At 41.0% G+C, this 20964-nt stretch overlaps 1 protein-coding gene across 1 annotated transcript in view; it reads right to left on the bottom strand.

Annotated features, from left to right (window-relative positions):
- The window catches only part of IL31RA (interleukin 31 receptor A), a gene marked incomplete at both ends in the record, with an annotated part of 46419 nt that extends 25789 nt beyond the window's left edge, over positions 1 to 20630 (bottom strand). Inside the window, 1 exon segment of the mRNA XM_081232591.1 lies at positions 20474 to 20630. Within this exon segment, the coding sequence (XP_081088717.1) occupies positions 20474 to 20630 (157 nt within the window).
- Positions 20631 to 20964: the final 334 nt, after the last annotated feature.

Raw genomic sequence — 20964 nt, 5'->3', positions numbered from 1 at the left:
CCAATCACAAGCACTGAAATTGAAACTGTGATTAAAAATCTTCCAACAAACAAAAGCCAAGGACCAGATGGCTTCACCGCCAAATTCTATCAAACATTTAGAGAAGAGCTAACACCTAAACTTCTCACACTCTTCCAAAATATAGCAGAGGGAGGAACACACCCAAACTCATTCCACAAGGCCACCATCACCCTGATACCAAAACTACACAAAGAAAGAAAACTACAGGCCAATATTATTGATGAAAATAGATGCAAAAATCCTCAACAAAATACTAGCAAACAGAATCCAGCAGCATATGAACAGGATCATACACCATGATCAACTGAGGTTTACCCCAGGAATGCAAGGAAACTTCAATATATGCAGATCAATCAATGTGATACACCATATTAACAAATTGAAGGAGAAAAACCATATGATCATCTCAATAGATGCAGAAAAAGCTTTCGATAAAATTCAACACCAATTTATGATTAAAAAAAACTCTACAGAAAGTAGGCATAGAGGGAACCTACCTCAACATAATAAAGGCCATATATGACAAACCCACAGCCAACATCATTCTCAGTTGTGAAAAACTGAAACCATTTCCTCTAAGATCAGGAACAGGACAAGGTTGCCCATTCTCACCATTATTATTCAACATAGTTTTGGAAGCTCTAGCCACAACAATTAGAGAAGAAAAAGAAATAAAAGAATCCAAATCAGAAAAGAAGTAAAACGGGCACTGTTTGCAGGTGACATGATACTATACATAGAGAATCCTAAAGATGCCACCAGAAAACGACTAGAGCTAATCAATGATTTTGGTAAAGTACAGGACACAAAATTAATGCACAGAAATCTCTTGCATTCGTATACACAAATGATGAAAAATCTGAAAGAGAAATCAAGGAAACACTCCCATTTACTATTGTAACAAAAAGAGTAAAACACCTAGGAATAAACCTACCTAAGAAGACAAAAGACCTGTATGCAGAAAATTATAAGACACTGATGAAAGAAATTAAAGATGATACAAATAGATGGAGAGATATACCATGTTCTTGGATTGGAAGAATCAACATTGTGAAAATGACTATACTACCCAAATCAATCTACAGATTCAATGCAATCCCTATAAAACTACCAATGGGATTTTTCACAGAACTAGAACAAAAAATTTCACAATTTGTATGGAAACACAAAAGACCCCGAATAGCCAAAGCAATCTTCAGAAAGAAAAACGGAGCTGTAGGAATCAGGCTCCCTGACTTCAGACTATACTACAAAGCTACAGTAATCAAGACAGTATGGTACTGGCACAATAATAGAAACATGCATCAATGGAACAGGATAGAAAGCCCAGAGATAAACCCATGCACATATGGTCACCTTATCTTTGATAAAGGAGGCAAGAACATACAACGGAGAAAAGACAGCCTCTTCAATAAGTGGTGCTGGGAAAACTGGACAGCTACATGTAAAAGAATGAAATTAGAACACTAACACCATACACAAAAGTAAACTCAAAATGGATTAAAGACCTAAATGTAAGGCCAGACACTATAAGTCTTTAGGAAAACATAAGCAGAACACTCTACAACATAAATCACAGCAAGATCCTTTTTGACCCCTCCTAGAGAAAGGGAAATAAAAACAAAAGTAAACAAATGGGACCTAATGAAACTTAAAAGATTTTTGCACACCAAAGGAAACCATAAACAAGAGGAAAAGACAACCCTCAGAATGGGAGAAAATATTTGCAAATGAAGCAACTGACAAAGGATTCATCTCCAAAATATACAAGCAGCTCATGCAGCTCAATATCAAAAAAAACAAAAAAAACAATCCAAAAATGGGCAGAAGACCTAAATAGACATTTCTCCAAAGAAGAGATACAGATTGCCAACAAACACATGAAAAGCTGCTCAACATCACTAATCATTAGAGAAATGCAAATCAAAACTACCATGAGGTATCACCTCACACCAGTCAGAATGGCCATCATCAAGAAATCTACAAACAATAAATGCTGGAGAGGGTGTGGAGAAAAGGGAACCCTCTTGCACTGTTGGTGGGAATGTAAACTGATACAGCCACTATGGAGAACAGTATGGAGGTTCCTTAAGAAACTAAAAATAGAACTACCAAATGACCCAGCAATCCCACTACTGGGCATATACCCCAAGAAAACCATAATTCAAAAAGAGTCATGGGCCTCCCTGGTGGCGCAGTGGTTGAGAGTCCGCCTGCCGATGCAGGGGATACGGGTTCGTGCCCCGGTCTGGGAGGATCCCATATGCCGCGGAGCGGCTGGGCCCGTGAGCCATGGCCGCTGGGCCTGCGCATCCGGAGCTTGTGCTCCGCAACGGGAGAGGCCACAACAGTGAGAGGCCCGCATACCGCAAAAAGAAAAAAAAAAAAAAAAAGAGTCATGTATGTACCACAATGTTCAATGCAGCTCTATTTACAACAGTCAGGACATAGAAGCAACCTAAGTGTCCATCGACAGATGAATGGATAAAGAAGATGTGGTACATATCTGAGTAATGGAATGTTGTTATTCAGCCAAAAAAGGAAATGAAATTGAGTTATTTGTAGTGAGGTGGATGGACCTAGAGTCTGTCATACAGAGTGAAGTAAGTCAGAAAGAGAAAAACAAATACTGTATGCCAATGCATATATATGGAATCTGAGGGGAAAAGAAAGGTTCTGAAGAACCTAGGGGCAGGACAGGAATAAAGATGCAGACATAGAGAATGGACTTGAGGACACAGGGAGGGGGAAGGGTAAGCTGGGATGAACTGAGAGAGTAGCACTGACATATAGACACTACCAAATGTAAAACAGATAGCTAGCGGGAAGTAGCTGCATTGCACAGGGAGATCAGCTCGGTGCTTTGTTACCACCTAGAGGGGTGATATAGGAAGGGTGGGTGGGAGATGCAAGAGGGAGGAGATATGGGGACATATGTATACATATAGCTGATTCACTTTGTTATACAGCAGAAACTAACACAATAATAATTGTAAAGCAATTATACTCCAGTAAAGATGTTAAAAAAACAAAAACAGGAGTACCGGCAGTACTCCTCAAGACTGCCATGGTCATGAGAAATAAGGGAAAACTAAAAAACTGTCACCAACCAGAAGTGACTAAGGAGACATGACTGTTCAGTGCAGTATGCTACCCTGAATTAGATCCCGGAACAGAAAGAGAACATTAAGGAAAAACTAGTGAAATCCAAATAACGTCTGGAATTTACTTGATAGTCATGTGCTAGTATCAGTTTCTTAGTTTTGTCAAATATACTATGGTATTATAAAATACTAACAATGAGGGAAACTGGATGAGGGGTATATAAGAATTCTCTACACTATGTTCACAATATTTGTGTAAATTTAAAATTAAAACAGAATGTTTATTTTTTAAACATGGACAACTGAAGTCTAGATTTGCCCCTCTCACACAACTATCCTTCTCCCACTTCTTAAGAAGAAACATATAACCATATTTCTACATTTCTAGAAATAACTATTTCCCCTATTTTTAGAAATAAGGAGAAATAGTCATAACTTTCCTGTAAGAAAAATAAGGAGAATGTTCTTGCTTATCAGAGAATTTCCCACATGCAAAAGGAATATTTTTCAAAGTTAAAAAGCTGTTCTTGATCTCCCTTCTTCGCTCTATGCTCATTATCACTTTGGTACTGTTGTAAAGTTAGTGTTTGTTCTGAAAAATGTCTTGAAATAAAAGAAGGGCAAGGCTGAGACCAAGGGAAGAATAGTCTAGAAGGGAAGTAGTGTGGAAGCTGGAGTCAGTTATGTAGGAAATTATTAAGTGAAACATGGTCAGAGAAGACAAAGATCCAAGATCGAAAAAGACAAGTCGAGGGGAAAGGTGTCATGATCCTCATAAGCAGAACTTTAAATTGGATTAACTGGGAGCAACTGTTGATTTCTGAGGTGGCCAAAAGAAGCTGAATGAGACAGAGAGACACAGGCCTACCTGCCTGTATTATCCACAAAGCCCTGGAGTGCCACATGTGTAACTCCAGGGAGCTGCAGGGCAGGCCAGGCCAGGACAGAGGTCTGGAAGACATTCTCATTGTCTCCAGATCACAACTGCCTTCTGGGTGACCCCCAATTACTACATGTTATGGGCTGAATTATGTCCCTCCCCTCAAAACTCACATCTCTCTGCCAGTACCTCAGAAGGTGACTACATTTGGAAATAGGGCATTTAAAGAGGTATTAATTAAAATGAGGCCATTAAAGTGGGCCCTAATTCAATCTGACTGGTGTCCTTATAAGAGGAGATTAAGATACACAGATGGATGACCATGTGAAGAGGCAGCAAGAGGATGGTTATCCACAAGCCAAGGAGAGAGGTGTCAGAGAAAATCAACTCTGTAGGCACCCTGACCTTGGACTTCCAGTCTCCACAACTGTGAGAAAATAAACTTCTGTTGTTCAGGCCACCCAGTCTGTGGTATTTTGTTCAGGCCACCTCAGCAGACTAGTACGTATACTACATGTCTTCTCTACTTCCTCAGTGCACAAACCCCACTTCTTTTAATCTGGTCTTAATTTTTTTTTACCATAATATGTGATCAAAGTAATACATCTTAGACCTGCAAGGTGTTGTATGGGTATTAGGCCCATAGTTTTGAGTTGGACCATTGTAGGTATATGGTGTTTCATTTCCCTTTTTATCCTTGAAATTTATGGCAAATGGTGTGAAAATGGTATTTTTTTATGTGTGTGTCTTATATGAAACCAATGCACTTAACACAGAAATTATCAAGATAAGCACCTACCATTACTCTAAAACAGTGAATCTTGATTTTTTTTTTTTTTTTGGTGGGGGGTATGCAGGCCTCTCACTGCTGTGGCCTCTCCCGTTGCAGAGCACAGGCTCTGGACGCACAGGCCCAGCGGCCATGGCTCACAGGCCCAGCCGCTCCATGGCATGTGGGATCTTCCCAGACCGGGGCACGAACCCGCATCCCCTGCATCGGCAGGCGGACTCTCAACCACTGCGCCACCAGGGAAGCCCGAATCTTGATCTTTTGGAGGGTTGTAGCTCCCCTTGAAAATATGACAGACCATCTTGCAAAATTTGCACCTGCATAAATATATATCAACATGCACACAGACCCCCACGCAAATTCAGGGAGCCCACAAATCCCCCAGTGTCCATCCACGTGTGCCTATATCCAGGTGTCATCCCTTTGTTCTCAAGTTAACAATTCTTATCCAAAGAACGCAAAAAGAATCACATAATCCATAAAAGGGCACAGGCTGACCTACCTGCTAGGCCAAATTTGCAGAGTAGAGGGAGCATCCACAGTGTCCAGCCCCACACTGTCCCCAAGTTAATGCAGGGAGGCTGGGAAGAAAACTGAAAATATCATCAGCCAAGAATGAGTTTGCTTCCTATCTCTTTTCAACAACTCTATTTCCAGTGACAAACAGAGTCTGGGAATTTTGAGGAAAGGTATTTTATTTTATATATTTTATATTACATTTTATTTTGTTTTATTTATTGATTTGGTTATCATCACCCAGATCCCTTCATAATTACTCCATTAACCCCAGTCAACATTTTATTTCGTCCACAAGTCATTCTACTATATAATACAGGAAGTGCACCAGCCACCAAGAATATACTCCAGAAAGAGTACAGTCCTCCAGCTTCTGCTTCAGTTCCTGAGCACTCCAGCCAAATGGGACATCTCATAATTTCCCAAAAGCACCCTGCGATTTCGCATCTCCACACTTTGTCCATGTGGCTCCTTCTGCCTAGAATGTCATTTCCTCCTTATTCCTGAAAATTAATCCATCCTTCCGGACTCAGCTCACGGCTAACCTCTAAATGCCTTCCCTGAACTCCCAGATGGACTCGGCCAGCCAGTCCTCCCCTGTGTCCCACCCACCCTCCATGCCATCTGCACTGTGGCACATGGCACACAGAATGGCGTTTAGTTGTTTATCTGTTGGCTTCTCTACAGATAGGGAGCTTCTGAAGAGTGGAGCTTCTCTAATGCCTCTATGAAGCCTTAGTGTTGAAGGCAGTGCCTGGTATATGGTAGACATTCACTACCGTTCGTGGAATAATTAGAATAAAAGACTACTGGCACTGGCTTCTCAGCTCATCCCAGATGAGATGGTGAGATAGTCTAAGGATATAGCAAATGTAAAATCAATACCTCCCTTTCAGGAAGAAATAAATGCTACATTTTCAGCTGACATATCATCATAGGGGGGAAAAAAAGGATAGTGCTCAACAAAATAAATCATTTTAGAAAAAATCCCATGCAGCATTTCTGGACAAAATCACAGGGATAACATTTTCTCACACACAAACCAAGTGAAATACCTAATTGAAAATGCCTAAGGCAAAATAAAGCAGAATGAGAACTTGGATCCATAATAATAAAAATACCATCATGAGACAATAAGAGACTGGTTACATAACAGCAATAGTTAATGCCCGTTATTCAAGAGCTATAGCTAGTCTCTCCAAAAATAACCATTTTGGTTGAAATGAGTATAAAACTTAAAGGGAAAAATTTTAAAGTTTTTCAGTGAAGAATAAATGTGTTCTTTGAAAATTAATTATAATGGTAATAGCATTTTTTTTTTGGCCACGTGGCATGTCGGACCTTAGTTCCCCAAGCAGGGATCGAACCCTTGGCCCCTGCAGTGGAAGCGCAGAGTCCTAACCACTGGACCGCCAGGGAATTCCCAGTAATAGTATTCTTAACGTCTAAATATTCACAATGTTGTCTTAATTTTCTCTAATTCTTAGCCAAAAGACATGCCTTTACAAGTTCTAAAAGCATATTGGAAAGAGAGGGAGGCCCAATCATGTAGGCTGACATTCTCAGTAATTGAATAAATAAATAATTATGGGTGCTAAAGCTCAAACTGTTATTCTAATACAGGATTTTGCATTTAAAACTCTTATCAATATTAAATATTGAATATTTTTATGTATATAAAATATTTTAATTAATTGTAGTTATTGCTTGCTTCCTTTATAGTGAGAATACTCACCTATTATTTGTGAATTTTTTTTACGCCTGAAGAAAAAGCAACAGGGCTTCCCTAGTGACTCACTGGTTAAGAATCCACCTGCCGCTCCCGGAGGAAGATGGCGGAAGAGTAAGACGCGGAGATCACCTTCCTCCCCACAGATACATCAGAAATTCATCTACACGTGGAACAACTACTGCAGAACACCTACTGAATGCTGACAGAAGACCTCAGACCCCCCAAAAGGCAAGAAACTCCCCACATACCTGGGTAGGACAAAAGAAAAAAGAATAAACAGAGACAAAAGGATAGGGACGGGACCTGCACCAGTGGGAGGGAGCCGTGAAGGAGGAAATGTTTCCACACACTACAAGCCCCTTCGCGGGCGGAGACTGCAGGTGGCGGAGGGGGAAAGCTTCGGAGTAGCGGAGGAGAGCACAGCAACAGGCGTGCGGAGGGCAAAGCGGAGAGATTCCGACACAGAGGATCGGTGACCTCAGGCACACACCAGCCCGAGAGACTTGTCTGCTCGGCCGCCGGGGTGGGCGGGGCTGGGAGCTGAGGCTCGGGTATGGGTTTTAGTCGGAGCGCAGGGAGAGGACTGGGGCTGGCGGCAGGAAGAGAGCCTGAAGGGGTTAGTGCACCACGGCTAGCCCGGAGGGAGTCCGGGGAAAAAGTCTGGAGCTGCCGAAGAGGCAAGAGACTTTTTCTTCCCTTTTGTTTTCTGGTGCGCGAGGAGAGGGCATTAAGAGAGCTGCTTAAAGAAGCACCAGAGACGGGCGCGAGCCGCGGCTAAAGGCACGGACCCCGGAGACGGGCGTGGGATGCTGGGGCTGCTGCTGCTGCCGCCACAAGGCCTGTGTGCGAGCGCAGGTCACTGTCCACCCCGCCTTCCGGGGAGCCTTTGCACCCCGCCACTACCGGGGTCCCGGGACCCAGGGACGGCTTTCCCGGGAAAGCGCACGGAGCGCCTCGGGCTGGTGCAACGTCACGCCGGCCTCTGCCGCCGCAGGCCCGCCCCACACTGCGCGCCCCTCCCTCTCCTCTGCCTGAGTGAGCCAGAGCCCCCGAATCAGCGGCTCCTTTAAACCCGTCCTGTCTGAGCGAAGAACGGACGCCCTCCAGCGACCTACGCGCAGAGGCGGGGCCAGGTCCAAGGCTGAGACCCGGGAGCTGTGAGAGCAAAGAGACAGGGAAATCTCTCTGTGCAGCCTCGGAGGCAGCGGATTAAAGCTCCACGGTCCACTTGATGTGCCCTGCGTCTGTGGAGTGCATGAATGGACAGCGAATCATCCCAAATTGAGGAGGTGGACTTTGAGGACAAGATTTAAGACTTTTCCCACTTTTCCTCTTTTTACAACGAATTATCTCAAATTGAGGAAGTGGACTTTGAGAGCAAGATTTTCGATTTTTCCCCCTGCTCTCTTTTTGTGAATCTGTATGTGTATGCTTCTGTGTGAGATTTTCTCTGTATAGCTTTGCTTCCACTATATGTCCCAGGGTTCTATCTGTCCGTTTTTTTTTCAATAATTACTTTTTATTTTTAATAGTGCTACTATATTTTATACTTTATTCTAGTTTACTTTACCTGCTCTTTCTGTTTTCCTACCTTCCCTTCCTTCCTCCCTCCCTCTGCCCCTCCTTTCCTCCTTTCTCTTTCTTTCCTTCCTCCCTCCCTCCCTCCCTTCTTCCTTTCACTCTTTCTTTTTCTTTCCTTCCTCCCTCCCTCCTGTCTGTCTTTCTTTCCTTCCTCCCTCCCTCCCACCCGTCTTCCTTTCACTTTTTCTTTCCTTCCTCCCTCCCTCCCTCCTTTCTTTCTTTCTTCCTACCTTCCTTCCTTCCTTTCTTCCTTCCTTCTTTCCTTTCTTTCCTTCTTCCTTTCTTTCTCTCTCTCTTTCTTTCTTCTACTAATTCTTTCTTTCTACCTTTTCTCCCTTTTATTCTGAGCCGGGTAGATGAAAGGCTCTTGGTGCTGCAGACAGGAGTCAGTGCTGTGCCTCTGAAGTGGGAGAGCCAACTTCAGGACACGGGTCCACAAGAGACCTCCCAGCTCCACATAATATCAAGCAGCGAAAATCTCCCAGAGATCTCCATCTCAACACCAGCACCCAGCTTCAGTCAACGACCAGCAAGCTACAGTGCTGGTCACCCTATGCCAAGCAACTAGCAAGGCAGGAACACAACCCCACTCATTAGCAGAGAGGCTGCGTAAAAACATAATAAGGCCACAGGCACCCCAAAACACACCACCAGACGTGGACCTGTCCACCAGAAAGACAAGATCGAGCCTCAACCACCAGAACACAGGCACTAGTCCCCCCCACCAGGAAGCCTACACAACCTACTGAAACAACCTTAGCCACTGGGGACAGACACCAAAAACAACGGGAACTACGAATCTGCAGCCTGCAAAAAGGAGACCCCAAACACAGTAACATAAGCAAAATGAGAAGACAGAAAAACACACAGCAGGTGAAGGAGCAAGATAAAAACCTACCAGACCTAACAAATGAAGAGGTAATAGGCAGTCTACCTGAAAAAGAATTCAGAATAATGATAGTAAAGATGATCCAAGATTCTATTTCCAAGATCCATAATCTTGGAAATAGAATAGACAAAATGCAAGAAACAGTTAACAAGGACCTAGAAGAACTAAAGATGAATCAAGCATCCATTAAAAACACAATAAATGAAATGAAAAATACTCTAGATGGGATCAATAGCAGAATAACTGAGGCAGAAGAACGGATAAGTGAGGTGGAAGATAAAATAGTGGAAATAACTGCTGCAGAGCAAAATAAAGAAAAAAGAATGAAAAGAACAGAGGACAGTCTCAGAGACCTCTGGGACAACATTAAACGCACCAACATTCAAATTATAGGGGTTCCAGAAGAAGAAGAGAAAAAGAAAGGGACTGAGAAAATATTTGAAGAGATTATAGTTGAAAACTTCCCTAATATGGGAAAGGAAATAGTTAATCAAGTCCAGGAGGCACAGAGAGTCCCATACAGAATAAATCCAAGGAGAAACACGCCAAGACACATATTAATCAAACTGTCAAAAATTAAACACAAAGAAATCATATTAAAAGCAGCAAGGGAAAAAAAACAACACACAAGGGAATCCCCATCAGGTTAACAGCTGAACTCTCAGCAGGAACTCTACAAGCCAGAAGGGAGTGGCAGGACATAATTAAAGTGATGAAGGAGAGAAACCTGCAACCAAGATTACTCTACCCAGCAAGGATCTCATTCAGATTTGATGGAGAAATTAAAACCTTTACAGACAAGCAAAAGCTGAGAGAGTTCAGCACCACCAAACCAGCTTTACAACAAATGCTAAAGGAACTTCTCTAGGCAAGAAACACAACAGAAGGAATATACCTACAATAACGAACCCAAAGCAATTAAGGAAATGGGAATAGGAACATACATATCAATAATTACCTTAAATGTAAATGGACTAAATGCTCCCACCAAAAGACACAGATTGGCTGAATGGATACAAAAACAAGATCCATATATATGCTGTCTACAAGAGACCCACTTCAGACCTAGAGACACATACAGATTGAAAGTAAGGGGATGGAAAAAGATATTCCATGCAAATGGAAATCAAAAGAAAGCTGGAGTAGCAATTCTCATATCAGACAAAATAGACTTTAAAATAAAGACTATTAGAAGAGACAAAGAAGGACACTACATAATGATAAAGGGATCGATCCAAGAAGAAGATATAACAATTGTAAATATGTATGCACCCAACATAGGAGCACCTCAATACATAAGGCAAATACTAACAGCCATAAAAGGAGAAATCGACAGTAACACAATCATAGTAGCGGACTTTAACACCCCACTTTCACCAATGGACAGATCATCCAAAATGAAAATAAATAAGGAAACACAAGCTTTAAATGATACATTAAACAAGATGGACTTAATAGATATTTATAGGATATTCCATCCAAAAACAACAGAATACACATTTTTCTCAAGTGCTCATGGAACATTCTCCAGGATAGATCATATCTTGGGTCACAAATCAAGCCTTGGTAAATTTAAGAAAATTGAAATTGTATCAAGTATCTTTTCCGACCACAATGCTATGAGACTAGACATCAATTACAGGAAAAGGTCTGTAAAAAATACAAACACATGGAGGCTAAACAATACACTACTCAATAACAAAGTGATCACTGAAGAAATCAAAGAGGAAATAAAAAAATACCTAGAAACAAATGACAATGGAGACACGATGACCCAAAACCTATGGGAGGTAGCAAAAGCAGTTCTAAGGGGGAAGTTTATAGCAATACAATCCCACCTTAAGAAACAGGAAACATCTCGAGTAAACAACCTGACCCTGCACCTAAAGCAATTAGAGAAAGAAGAACAAAAAACCCCCAAAGTTAGCAGAAGGAAAGAAATCATAAAGATCAGATCAGAAATAAATGAAAAAGAAATGAAGGAAACGATAGAAAAGATCAATAAAACTAAAAGCTGGTTCTTTGAGAAGATAAACAAAATTGACAAACCATTAGCCAGACTCATCAAGAAAAGAAGGGAGAAGACTCAAATCAATAGAATTAGAAATGAAAAAGGAGAAGTAACAACTGACACTGCAGAAATACAAAAGATCATGAGAGATTACTACAAGAAACTCTATGCCAATAAAATGGACAAATTCTTAGAAATGCATAACCTGCCAAGACTGAATCAGGAAGAAATAGAAAATATGAATAGACCAATCACAAGCACTGAAATTGAAACTGTGATTAAAAATCTTCCAACAAACAAAAGCCCAGGACCAGATGGCTTCACAGGCGAATTCTATCAAACATTTAGAGAAGAGCTAACACCCATCCTTCTCAAACTCTTCCAAACAATTTCAGAGGAAGGAACACTCCCAAACTCATTCTACGAGGCCACCATCACCTTGATACCAAAACCAGGCAAGGATGTCACAAAGAAAACTACAGGCCAATATCACTGATGAACATAGATGCAAAAATCCTCAACAAAATACTAGCAAACAGAATCCAACAGCACATTAAAAGGATCATACACCATGATCAAGTGGGGTTTATTCCAGGAATGCAAGCATTCTTCAATATACACAAATCAATCAATATGATACACCATATTAACAAATTGAAGGAGAAAAACTATATGATCATCTCAATAGATGCAGAGAAAGCTTTTGACAAAATTCAACACCCATTTATGATAAAAACCCTGCAGAAAGTAGGCATAGAGGGAACTTTCCTCAACATAATAAAGGCCATATATGACAAACCCACAGCCAACATTGTCCTCAATGGTGAAAAACTGAAACCATTTCCACTAAGATCAGGAACAAGACAAGGCTGCCCACTCTCACCACTCTTATTCAACCTAGTTTTGGAAGTTTTAGCCACAGCAATCAGAGAAGAAAAGGAAATAAAAGGAATCCAAATTGGAAAAGAAGAAGTAAAGCTGTCACTATTTGCAGATGACATGATACTATACATAGAGAATCCTAAAGAGGCTACCAGAAAACTACTAGAGCTAATCAATGAATTTGGTAAAGTAGCAGGATACAAAATTAATGCACAGAAATCTCTGGCAGTCCTGTACACTAATGATGAAAAATCTGAAAATGAAATCAAGAAAACACTGCCATTTACCATTGCAACAAAAAGAATAAAATATCTAGGAATAAACCTACCTAAGGAGACAAAAGACCTGTATGCAGAAAATTATAAGACACTGATGAAAGAAATTAAATATGATACAAATAGATGGAGAGATATACCATGCTCCTGGATTGGAAGAATCAATATTGTGAAAATGACTCTACTACCCAAAGCAATCTACAGATTCAATGCAATCCCTATCAAACTACCACTGGCATTTTTCACAGAACTAGAACAAAAAATTTCAAAATTTGTTTGGAAAAACAAAAGACCCCAAATAGCCAAAGCAATCTTGAGAACGAAAAACGGAGCTGGAGGAATCAGGCTGCCTGACTTCAGACTATACTACAAAGCTACAGTAATCAAGACAGTGTGGTACTGGCACAAAAACAGAAAGATAGATCAATGGAACAGGATAGAAAGCCCAGAGATAAACCCACACACATATGGTCAACTTATCTTTGATAAAGGAGGCAGGAATGTACAGTGGAGAAAGGACAGCCTCTTCAATAAGTGGTGCTGGGAAAACTGGACAGGGACATGTAAAAGTATGAGATTAGATCATTCCCTAATACCATACACAAAAATAAGCTCAAAATGGATTAAAGACCTAAATGTAAGGCCAGACACTATCAAACTCTTAGAGGAAAACACAGACAGAACACTCTATGATATAAATCACAGCAAGATCCTTTTGGACCCACCTCCTAGAGAAATGGAAATAAAAACAAAGATAAACACATGGGACCTAATGAAACTTCAAAGCTTTTGCACAGCAAAGGAAACCATAAACAAGACCAAAAGACAACCCTCAGAATGGGAGAAAATATTTGCAAATGAAGCAACTGACAAAAGGATTAATCTCCAAAATTTATAAGCAGCTCATGCAGCTCAATAGCAAAAAAACAAACAACCCAATCCAAAAATGGGCAGAAGACTTAAATAGGCATTTCTCCAAAGTAGATATACAGACTGCCAACAAACACATGAAAGAATGCTCAACATCATTAATCATTAGAGAAATGCAAATCAAAACTACAATAAGATATCATCTCACACCAGTCAGAATGGCCATCATCAAGAAATCTAGAAACAATAAATGCTGGAGAGGGTGTGGAGAAAAGGGAACACTCTTGCACTGCTGGTGGGAATGTGAATTGGTACAGTCACTATGGAGAACAGTATGGAGGTTCCTTAAAAAACTAAAAATAGAACTACCATATGACCCAGCAATCCCACTACTAGGCATATACCCTGAGAAAACCATAATTCAAAAAGAGACATGTACCAAAATGTTCATTGCAGCTCTATTCACAGTAGCCCGGAGATGGAAACAACCTAAATGTCCATCATCGGATGAATGGATAAAGAAGATGTGGCACATATATACAATGGAATATTACTCAGCCATAAAAAGAAACGAAACTGAGCTATTTGTAATGAGGTGGATAGACTTAGAGTCTGTCATACAGAGTGAAGTAAGTCAGAAAGAGAAAGACAAATACCGTATGCTAACACATATATATGGAATTAAAAAAAATGTCATGAAGAACCTAGGGGTAAAATGGGAATAAAGACACAGACCTACTTGAGAACGGACTTGAGGATATGGGGAGGGGGAAGGGTAAGCTGTGACAAAGTGAAAGAGAGGCATGGACATATATACACTACCAAACGTAAAGTAGATAGATAGTGGGAAGCAGCCGCAGAGCACAGGGAGATCAGCTTGGTGCTTTGTGACCACCTGGAGGGGTGGGATGGGGAGGGTGGGAGGGAGGGAGATGCATGAGGGAAGGGATGTGGGAACAGATGTATATGTATGACTGATTCACTTTGTTATAAAGCAGAAACTAATTAAAAAATAAAAATAATAATAATTAAAAAAAAGAATCCACCTGCCAATGCAGGGGATACGGGTCCAAGCCCTGGTCCGGGAAGATACCATATGCCACGGAGCAACTAAGCCCATGCGCCACAACTGCTGAGCCTGCGCTCTAGAGCCCGCGAACCACAACTATTGAGCCTACACACCACAACTCCTGAAGCCATGTGCCACAACTACTGAAGCCCACGCACCTAAAGCCCGTGCTCCACAACAACAGAAGCCACCGCAATGAGAAGCCGCGCACCACAAGGAAGAGTAGCCCCTGCTCACCACAACTAAAGAAAGCCCACATGCCGCAACAAAGACCCAATGCAGCCAAAAATAAATAAATAAATAAATTTAAAGGGAAAAAAAACAGAAAGAAAAAGCAACAGTACTAAGTTATACCCAGAGACAAAGCTGGAAAAATTGCAGAAGAAAAAAGGCTTGAGGACCAGTGATCTACTTGCAGAGACAGAAGCATGGACAGTAATAGAAAATATCACCTGGTAAGTGTTATAATTACAGCAGTACAAGGAGAGCACAGAGTGTCCATGGAGAGGAAAGATCTGACGACTGGGGAAAGCCAACAAGCATTGCTAGGATGATGATAATGCCTGTTTGTCCTCCAGTGCCTTTCCACTTCCCCTCACACAGCAGAGAACCACCACACGTGACTGCTTGTTGGTAGTAAATGCGAACAAATGTGAGGTGCCTCCCACGAACTCAGAAATACGTTCAACTGAGAGTTCAACCAGCAAAATCTGTGCACAAAGGCTATCCTAGTTAACTGTGGGAGTAAATCAAGAATGTATTGGTAAAAGGGTAATTGAAGAACTTGAATTCACTCCGAACTCCATCCAAGGAAGCCTGGGTATAAACTCAAGAGAGTTGGATCTGGAAAATCAACATTGCCATTTAGCTGCATGAATCTATTCAACTAATTGTATCCTAAATGGAAGGAGATTTTGGGAACAGAAAAGAGAGGTCACCACAGAATGTAAAACATTGATGGTTAAAGAAGACAAAAGTTGGCAGTGTTCATCCAGTATGATCCATCGTAGGAAATGATGAAGTTTTCTGTTGCTGGAGCAATATACAGTTGACCTTGAAAAATGTGGGCTTTAGGAGCGCTGGCTCTCCAGACAGTCAGAAATCCACTCACATAACTTCCATCCATATACGTGGTTCCTCCCCATCCAAGATTCCGCATCCTTGGATTCAACCAACCACGAAGAGTGTAGTACTATAGTATTTACCGTTGAAAAAAAGTCCACATATAAGTGGATCCACACATTTCAAACCCATGTTGTTCAAGCGTCAGCTATACTTTATAAGAGGGCAACTTTATAGACCTCAGACTTCACCACAGCCTTGATGAAATATACCTCAAAACCCAAAATCTCCATGATTGCTCTGATTCTATGAAGCCTTTTCTGATTACTAATTTAGCAGAAGGGGAGACCCTGAACAAGGGATATAAGCCTTCTAGTCATTAGAAAAGACTATCCCGCCTTTGTTTAAATATATCAGTATCATGAAGTCTTACATGAGGTGAATCGGCCCCCCCAAATCTGAGCGATTCTGGGTGCAGCAAGACTACGGGCTATAGAAAATTCACAAAGATTATCCTGTGCTCTTAAGGAGAACCATCAAACCATTTCCTTCATTGCCTGGGTTATCAGCCCTAAACTTTTAAAATGCAGCAGCTTTGAATAACTGGTCTTCACTAAGAGGGCACTTCCTAGAAATATACAGTTTCTCATTAGTGGGGCCTCATTTGAATACAGCATTTAATGGAGTCCTGGAATTCTCAAACAACACTATGAATATTCCATGCTGAACCAAAGGACTCTTAGAATATAAAGTGATGCCACTTAAGTAATTTGTGGTGTCTTATCTTCAAAGTCGGAGCTACTGTTTGGAGTAGAATGACTGGAAATAAATCCAAGTAATTACTGATGGCTATAGCAGTGGCTGGAGACAAGGTAAGAGGGAGAAAACAAAGGAAGAGACACTGCCCCTGCCAGTTGACGTTAAATTATCCCTGCCTCCCCACACCCTGTCTCACATGACCGAAGCAAAAGCAATAGCATGGCTGTTCTACTCTCTAGCAAGCTCCCATTACACACACAAACACCCCCCCACCTCGGCTGTCCTTTGGCAATTCAGTTCCCACGCAAGGCTGTGTCCTGGATGCTGTTTTATCTGATTTCACTTGTATAAAAATGTATCACTATATGATTTTTCCCAGGGCTGACCTTACTTTCATTCATTCATTCATTCATACATTCACTCAATTAATGTATGTTGATACTCATTCTGTGCCACAAACTATGCAGAGTGTGGGATTGGTCTTTAAAGGATGAGCAAAGGAGTAAATTCTAGGGAGAGCAATACACTTTTACGTTGAATCATACAAAACTGCTATTTTCATAAGTCTAAAACAGTCAAATATTGGCAATTTCAGCCTAATAAATAATGCTATCCTTTCTTTTTGGATTATGTACCTTGCCCAAAATGAGATTAAGAGCTATCAACATGGTGACTATAGTTGGCAATACTGTATCGTATATTTGAAAGTTGCTACAACAGATTTTTTTTTTGATGTGGACCATTTTTTTTTAATGTTTTAAAATTTTATTTATTTATTTATTTTGGGCTGTGTTGGGTCTTCGTTTCTGTGTGTGGGCTTTCTCTAGTTGCAGCGAGCGGGGGCCACTCTTCATGGTGGTGCACAGGCCTCTCACTGTCGTGGCCTCTCTTGTTGCGGAGCCCAAGCTCCAGACACGCAGGCTCGGTAGTTGTGGCTCACAGGCCTAGTTGCTCTGCGGCATGTGGGATCTTCCCAGACCAGGGCTCGAACCCATGTCTCCTGCATTGGCAGGCGGATTCTCAACCACTGCGCTACCAGGGAAGCCCTTGATGTGGACCATTTTAAAAGTCTTTATTGAATTTGCTACAATATTGCTTCTGTTTTATGTTTTGGTTTTGGCCATGAGGCATGTGGGATCTTAGCTCCCTGACCAGGGATTGAACCCACATCCCCCACATTGGAAGGTGAAGTCTTAACCACTGGACTGCCAGGGAGGTCCCATGACAATAGATCTTAAAAGTTCTCAGTACAAGAAAAAAATTCTGTAACTATGTATAGTGATGGATGTTAACTAGACTTATTGTGGTGATCATTTCACAATATATATCACAATATATATCAAATCATTATGTTGTACATCTGAAACTAATATAATAAGTCAATTATATCTCAATTATTTTTAAAAAGAACTGTCAGATAACTACATTCAATTTCAAAGTCTATAAATCCATTTGAGGTTCAGAGTGCTTTCATACAATGAACATTTTGAGACAGCCAACAGCAAGATTGGCAAAAACACAACCATGACGGTAGTGAGAGTCTACAAAGTGCTGATTACATTACAAATTACATCTGTCCCTCTTAAAATCTCTGCAGAGTTGGCATTATTATCTCCACTTTACAGATATGGAAGTTGAAGCTCAGCAATATTATGTAATCAGTCCAAAAATCTTATAGTTTGTAAATGGCTTAGCTGGATTTGAACCTATGATTGTCTTATTCCAAAGCCTAGACTCTTTCCACCAAAATTAAGCAGTAACTATTGGTGATTTACTCTCCCTCAGTCCTCCTGCCACAAAACACCAATACACACAAGGATTCTCCTCTGAACCTCCTAGGTCTAATTTTCTATAGCCTAGAGTTTCCAGAAAGATAAATCCATTATGTTCATATATTTTCCCCAGCCCCTGACCACTGTCCTCCATGATTTCCCACTCCAGTCCCAGCATTTTAAAATATTTACTGCCAAAAGATTAGATCCCCTGTAACCATCAACAACCAGTCTAAGGAGCAATTCTAAGGTGAATTCTGACCCATAATTTTACTGAAGAAAGCAGAAAAACACCCCTACATCATAGAAGAAGAGACCTAATCTGCAAGTCTTTGGGTTATCAAACTCTGCAGCACTCACCTCCCTGTATCAGATGGTGTCCCACAGATGTCCAGCTGGTTCGAAGGATCTGAATCAAAGGTCTCTGTCCCCTACAGCACAAGTGAGAACAGGGAGGGTGGTCTGTAATTTATCCACATAGAGCTATGTGAATATTTCCTCTCTGGTTGTCCAGGGGCTTTTCCTTTGCTTTTTTTTTTTTTTTTTTTTTTTTTCTTTTTGCGGTATGCGGGCCTCTCACTGTTGTGGCCTCTCCCGTTGCGGAGCACAGGCTCCGGACGCGCAGGCCCAGAGGCCATGGCTCACGGGCCCAGCGGCTCCGCGGCATATGGGATCCTCCCAGACCGGGGCACGAACCCGTATCCCCTGCATCGGCAGGCGGACTCTCAACCACTGCGCCACCAGGGAGGCCCTTCCTTTGCTTTTAAGCCCAGCCCAAGCCAGGGTGGCACTTAACCCACTTATGCTGGGAAGTAGAGTACATTATTGTAACTTAAAAAAAATCACTTCTGTGAGACCACTCAACTTTACAGGAAAAGTACCACCTGAAAGTGCCATAAAAAAACTAAAAGGAATGACTAAATTTAAAATTTTCTATTCAGGGGAAGTCCTTACAAATGTGGTAATGGGTGAAATGCTAAGAGTATGTTTAGCTTGAAAGAGGACTATATCATCATGCAATCATCTTTAAACAAAGAAGGAGATGAAGGAGAGAAAATAATGGTAGCTAACTTGCAAAGAGGTTTATAATTCCTAAGTAGGTATTAAGCATACTAAACTGAGAGGCCAGAGCCCAGCTAAACTACTAACTTAGTGGCTTATTATGATAATTAAAAATACATGGAGTTCTTACTATGTGTCAGGCACTGTACTAAGAACTTGAAATTAATTATCTCAATCCTCACAACAATTCTATGATATCAGTGGTATTTTTATTCCCATTTTACAGATGAGGAAACTGAGGCCAAACAATTAAGAAATGTACAAAGCAAGTAGTGAAGCCAGGAATTGAACCAAGACAGCCTGATTCTCAGTTTCCTATAAATCAAAGGGTTAAATCTGATGATTTCTGGGGTCACTTTGGGCATTATAATTTTACAACCTTTTGTAACTGACTGACAAAATCATAAAGAAATCTTTCTCTAGGGAAGAAATCATGATGCAAAAGGAAAGAAACCCAACCTAAGCTTTAAAACAAGGTATGCTCTCCAGTGTCATATGTCTTATTTTAAACCTATTTCCCATCTTCCTTAGGCAATGTTCTACTAAGTAGGAAAGTTTAGCAGAAATAAGGAGGGGAAAGAGAGGTGGTCTTTTACCTAGTGAACTATAAGTATGAGATACTAAACATCCATTATAATGTACTAACTAGGATAGATAAATTTTTGCATAAAAATAGCACTTCTTAATTTATTCAACCAATACTTAGTAAACCTATTATATGTATAACACCTGACTAATGGTGTTATGTATGAAATAAAATTCTGGTTACCAATAAAAATGGTTGATTGAATATATGTATTTATCTCTGTTCTATCAGGTAACTCCACAAAAATTATGGTAAAGGTAGAGGAAAGCTACAGAGCCACAAAACAAAACAAATGGGAGAAGAGACAAGTCATGGCGATAAGAGAGGTCAACAAACTTTTGGAGTATGAGAAGTGAATCAAGTGGCAACTGAATTGGGAAAGATGAGAAAGCTGAAACCTAAAAACACCTAAAAGGGAGGCCACCAAGAAGCAAGACCTGTGCTGTAAATTTCATAACGGTCAATTGAGACACCAGATGGGTACAATCCACCCTCATTATCCATGGATTCATATCTGCAAATTCGCCTACTCTCTAAAATTTACTTTGTGTCCCCAAAATGAACACCTGAGCTGTATCATGGTCATTCACAGACATGAGCAGTGGTGAAAACCTTGAGTCGCTGGAAGTACACATTCCCAGCTGAGGTTGAACAAGGCTACACTGCTCTCGTACTGTACACAGGTCCTTTTCATGGTCTGCTTAGTGCCACAGTTTTCACATTTTTGTGCTTTTTGATGGTGATTCTGTTTAAAATGGCCCCCAAGCATAGCGCTGAAGTGCTGTCTAGTGGTCCTAAGCAGAAGGCTGTGATGTGCCTGACAGAACATATATGTGTTAGATAAGCTTTGTCAGGCATGAGACACTGACAAAGCTTACACTGCTTACAGTGTGTAAAACTTACACAACACATACACTGCTGTTGGCTGTGACTTCAAGGTTGATGCACCAACAATATATATTAAGTTAGGTGTCTTTAAATGGAAACACGTATGAAACAAGGTTATGTACTGAATAGCTGGCAAACATGTTGTGACCAGAGTCTCACAGGAACTCAACCCTGTGCTTCCCCTAGGGAGAAGTATTCAGTATTCACTAATTCAG

The sequence above is a fragment of the Mesoplodon bidens genome (assembly GCF_964165515.1).
Source record: "Mesoplodon bidens genome assembly, chromosome: 4".
Taxonomy (NCBI): domain Eukaryota; kingdom Metazoa; phylum Chordata; class Mammalia; order Artiodactyla; family Ziphiidae; genus Mesoplodon; species Mesoplodon bidens.
Note: the sequence above shows the minus strand (reverse complement) of the source record. Positions and strands in the feature narration are given on the sequence as shown.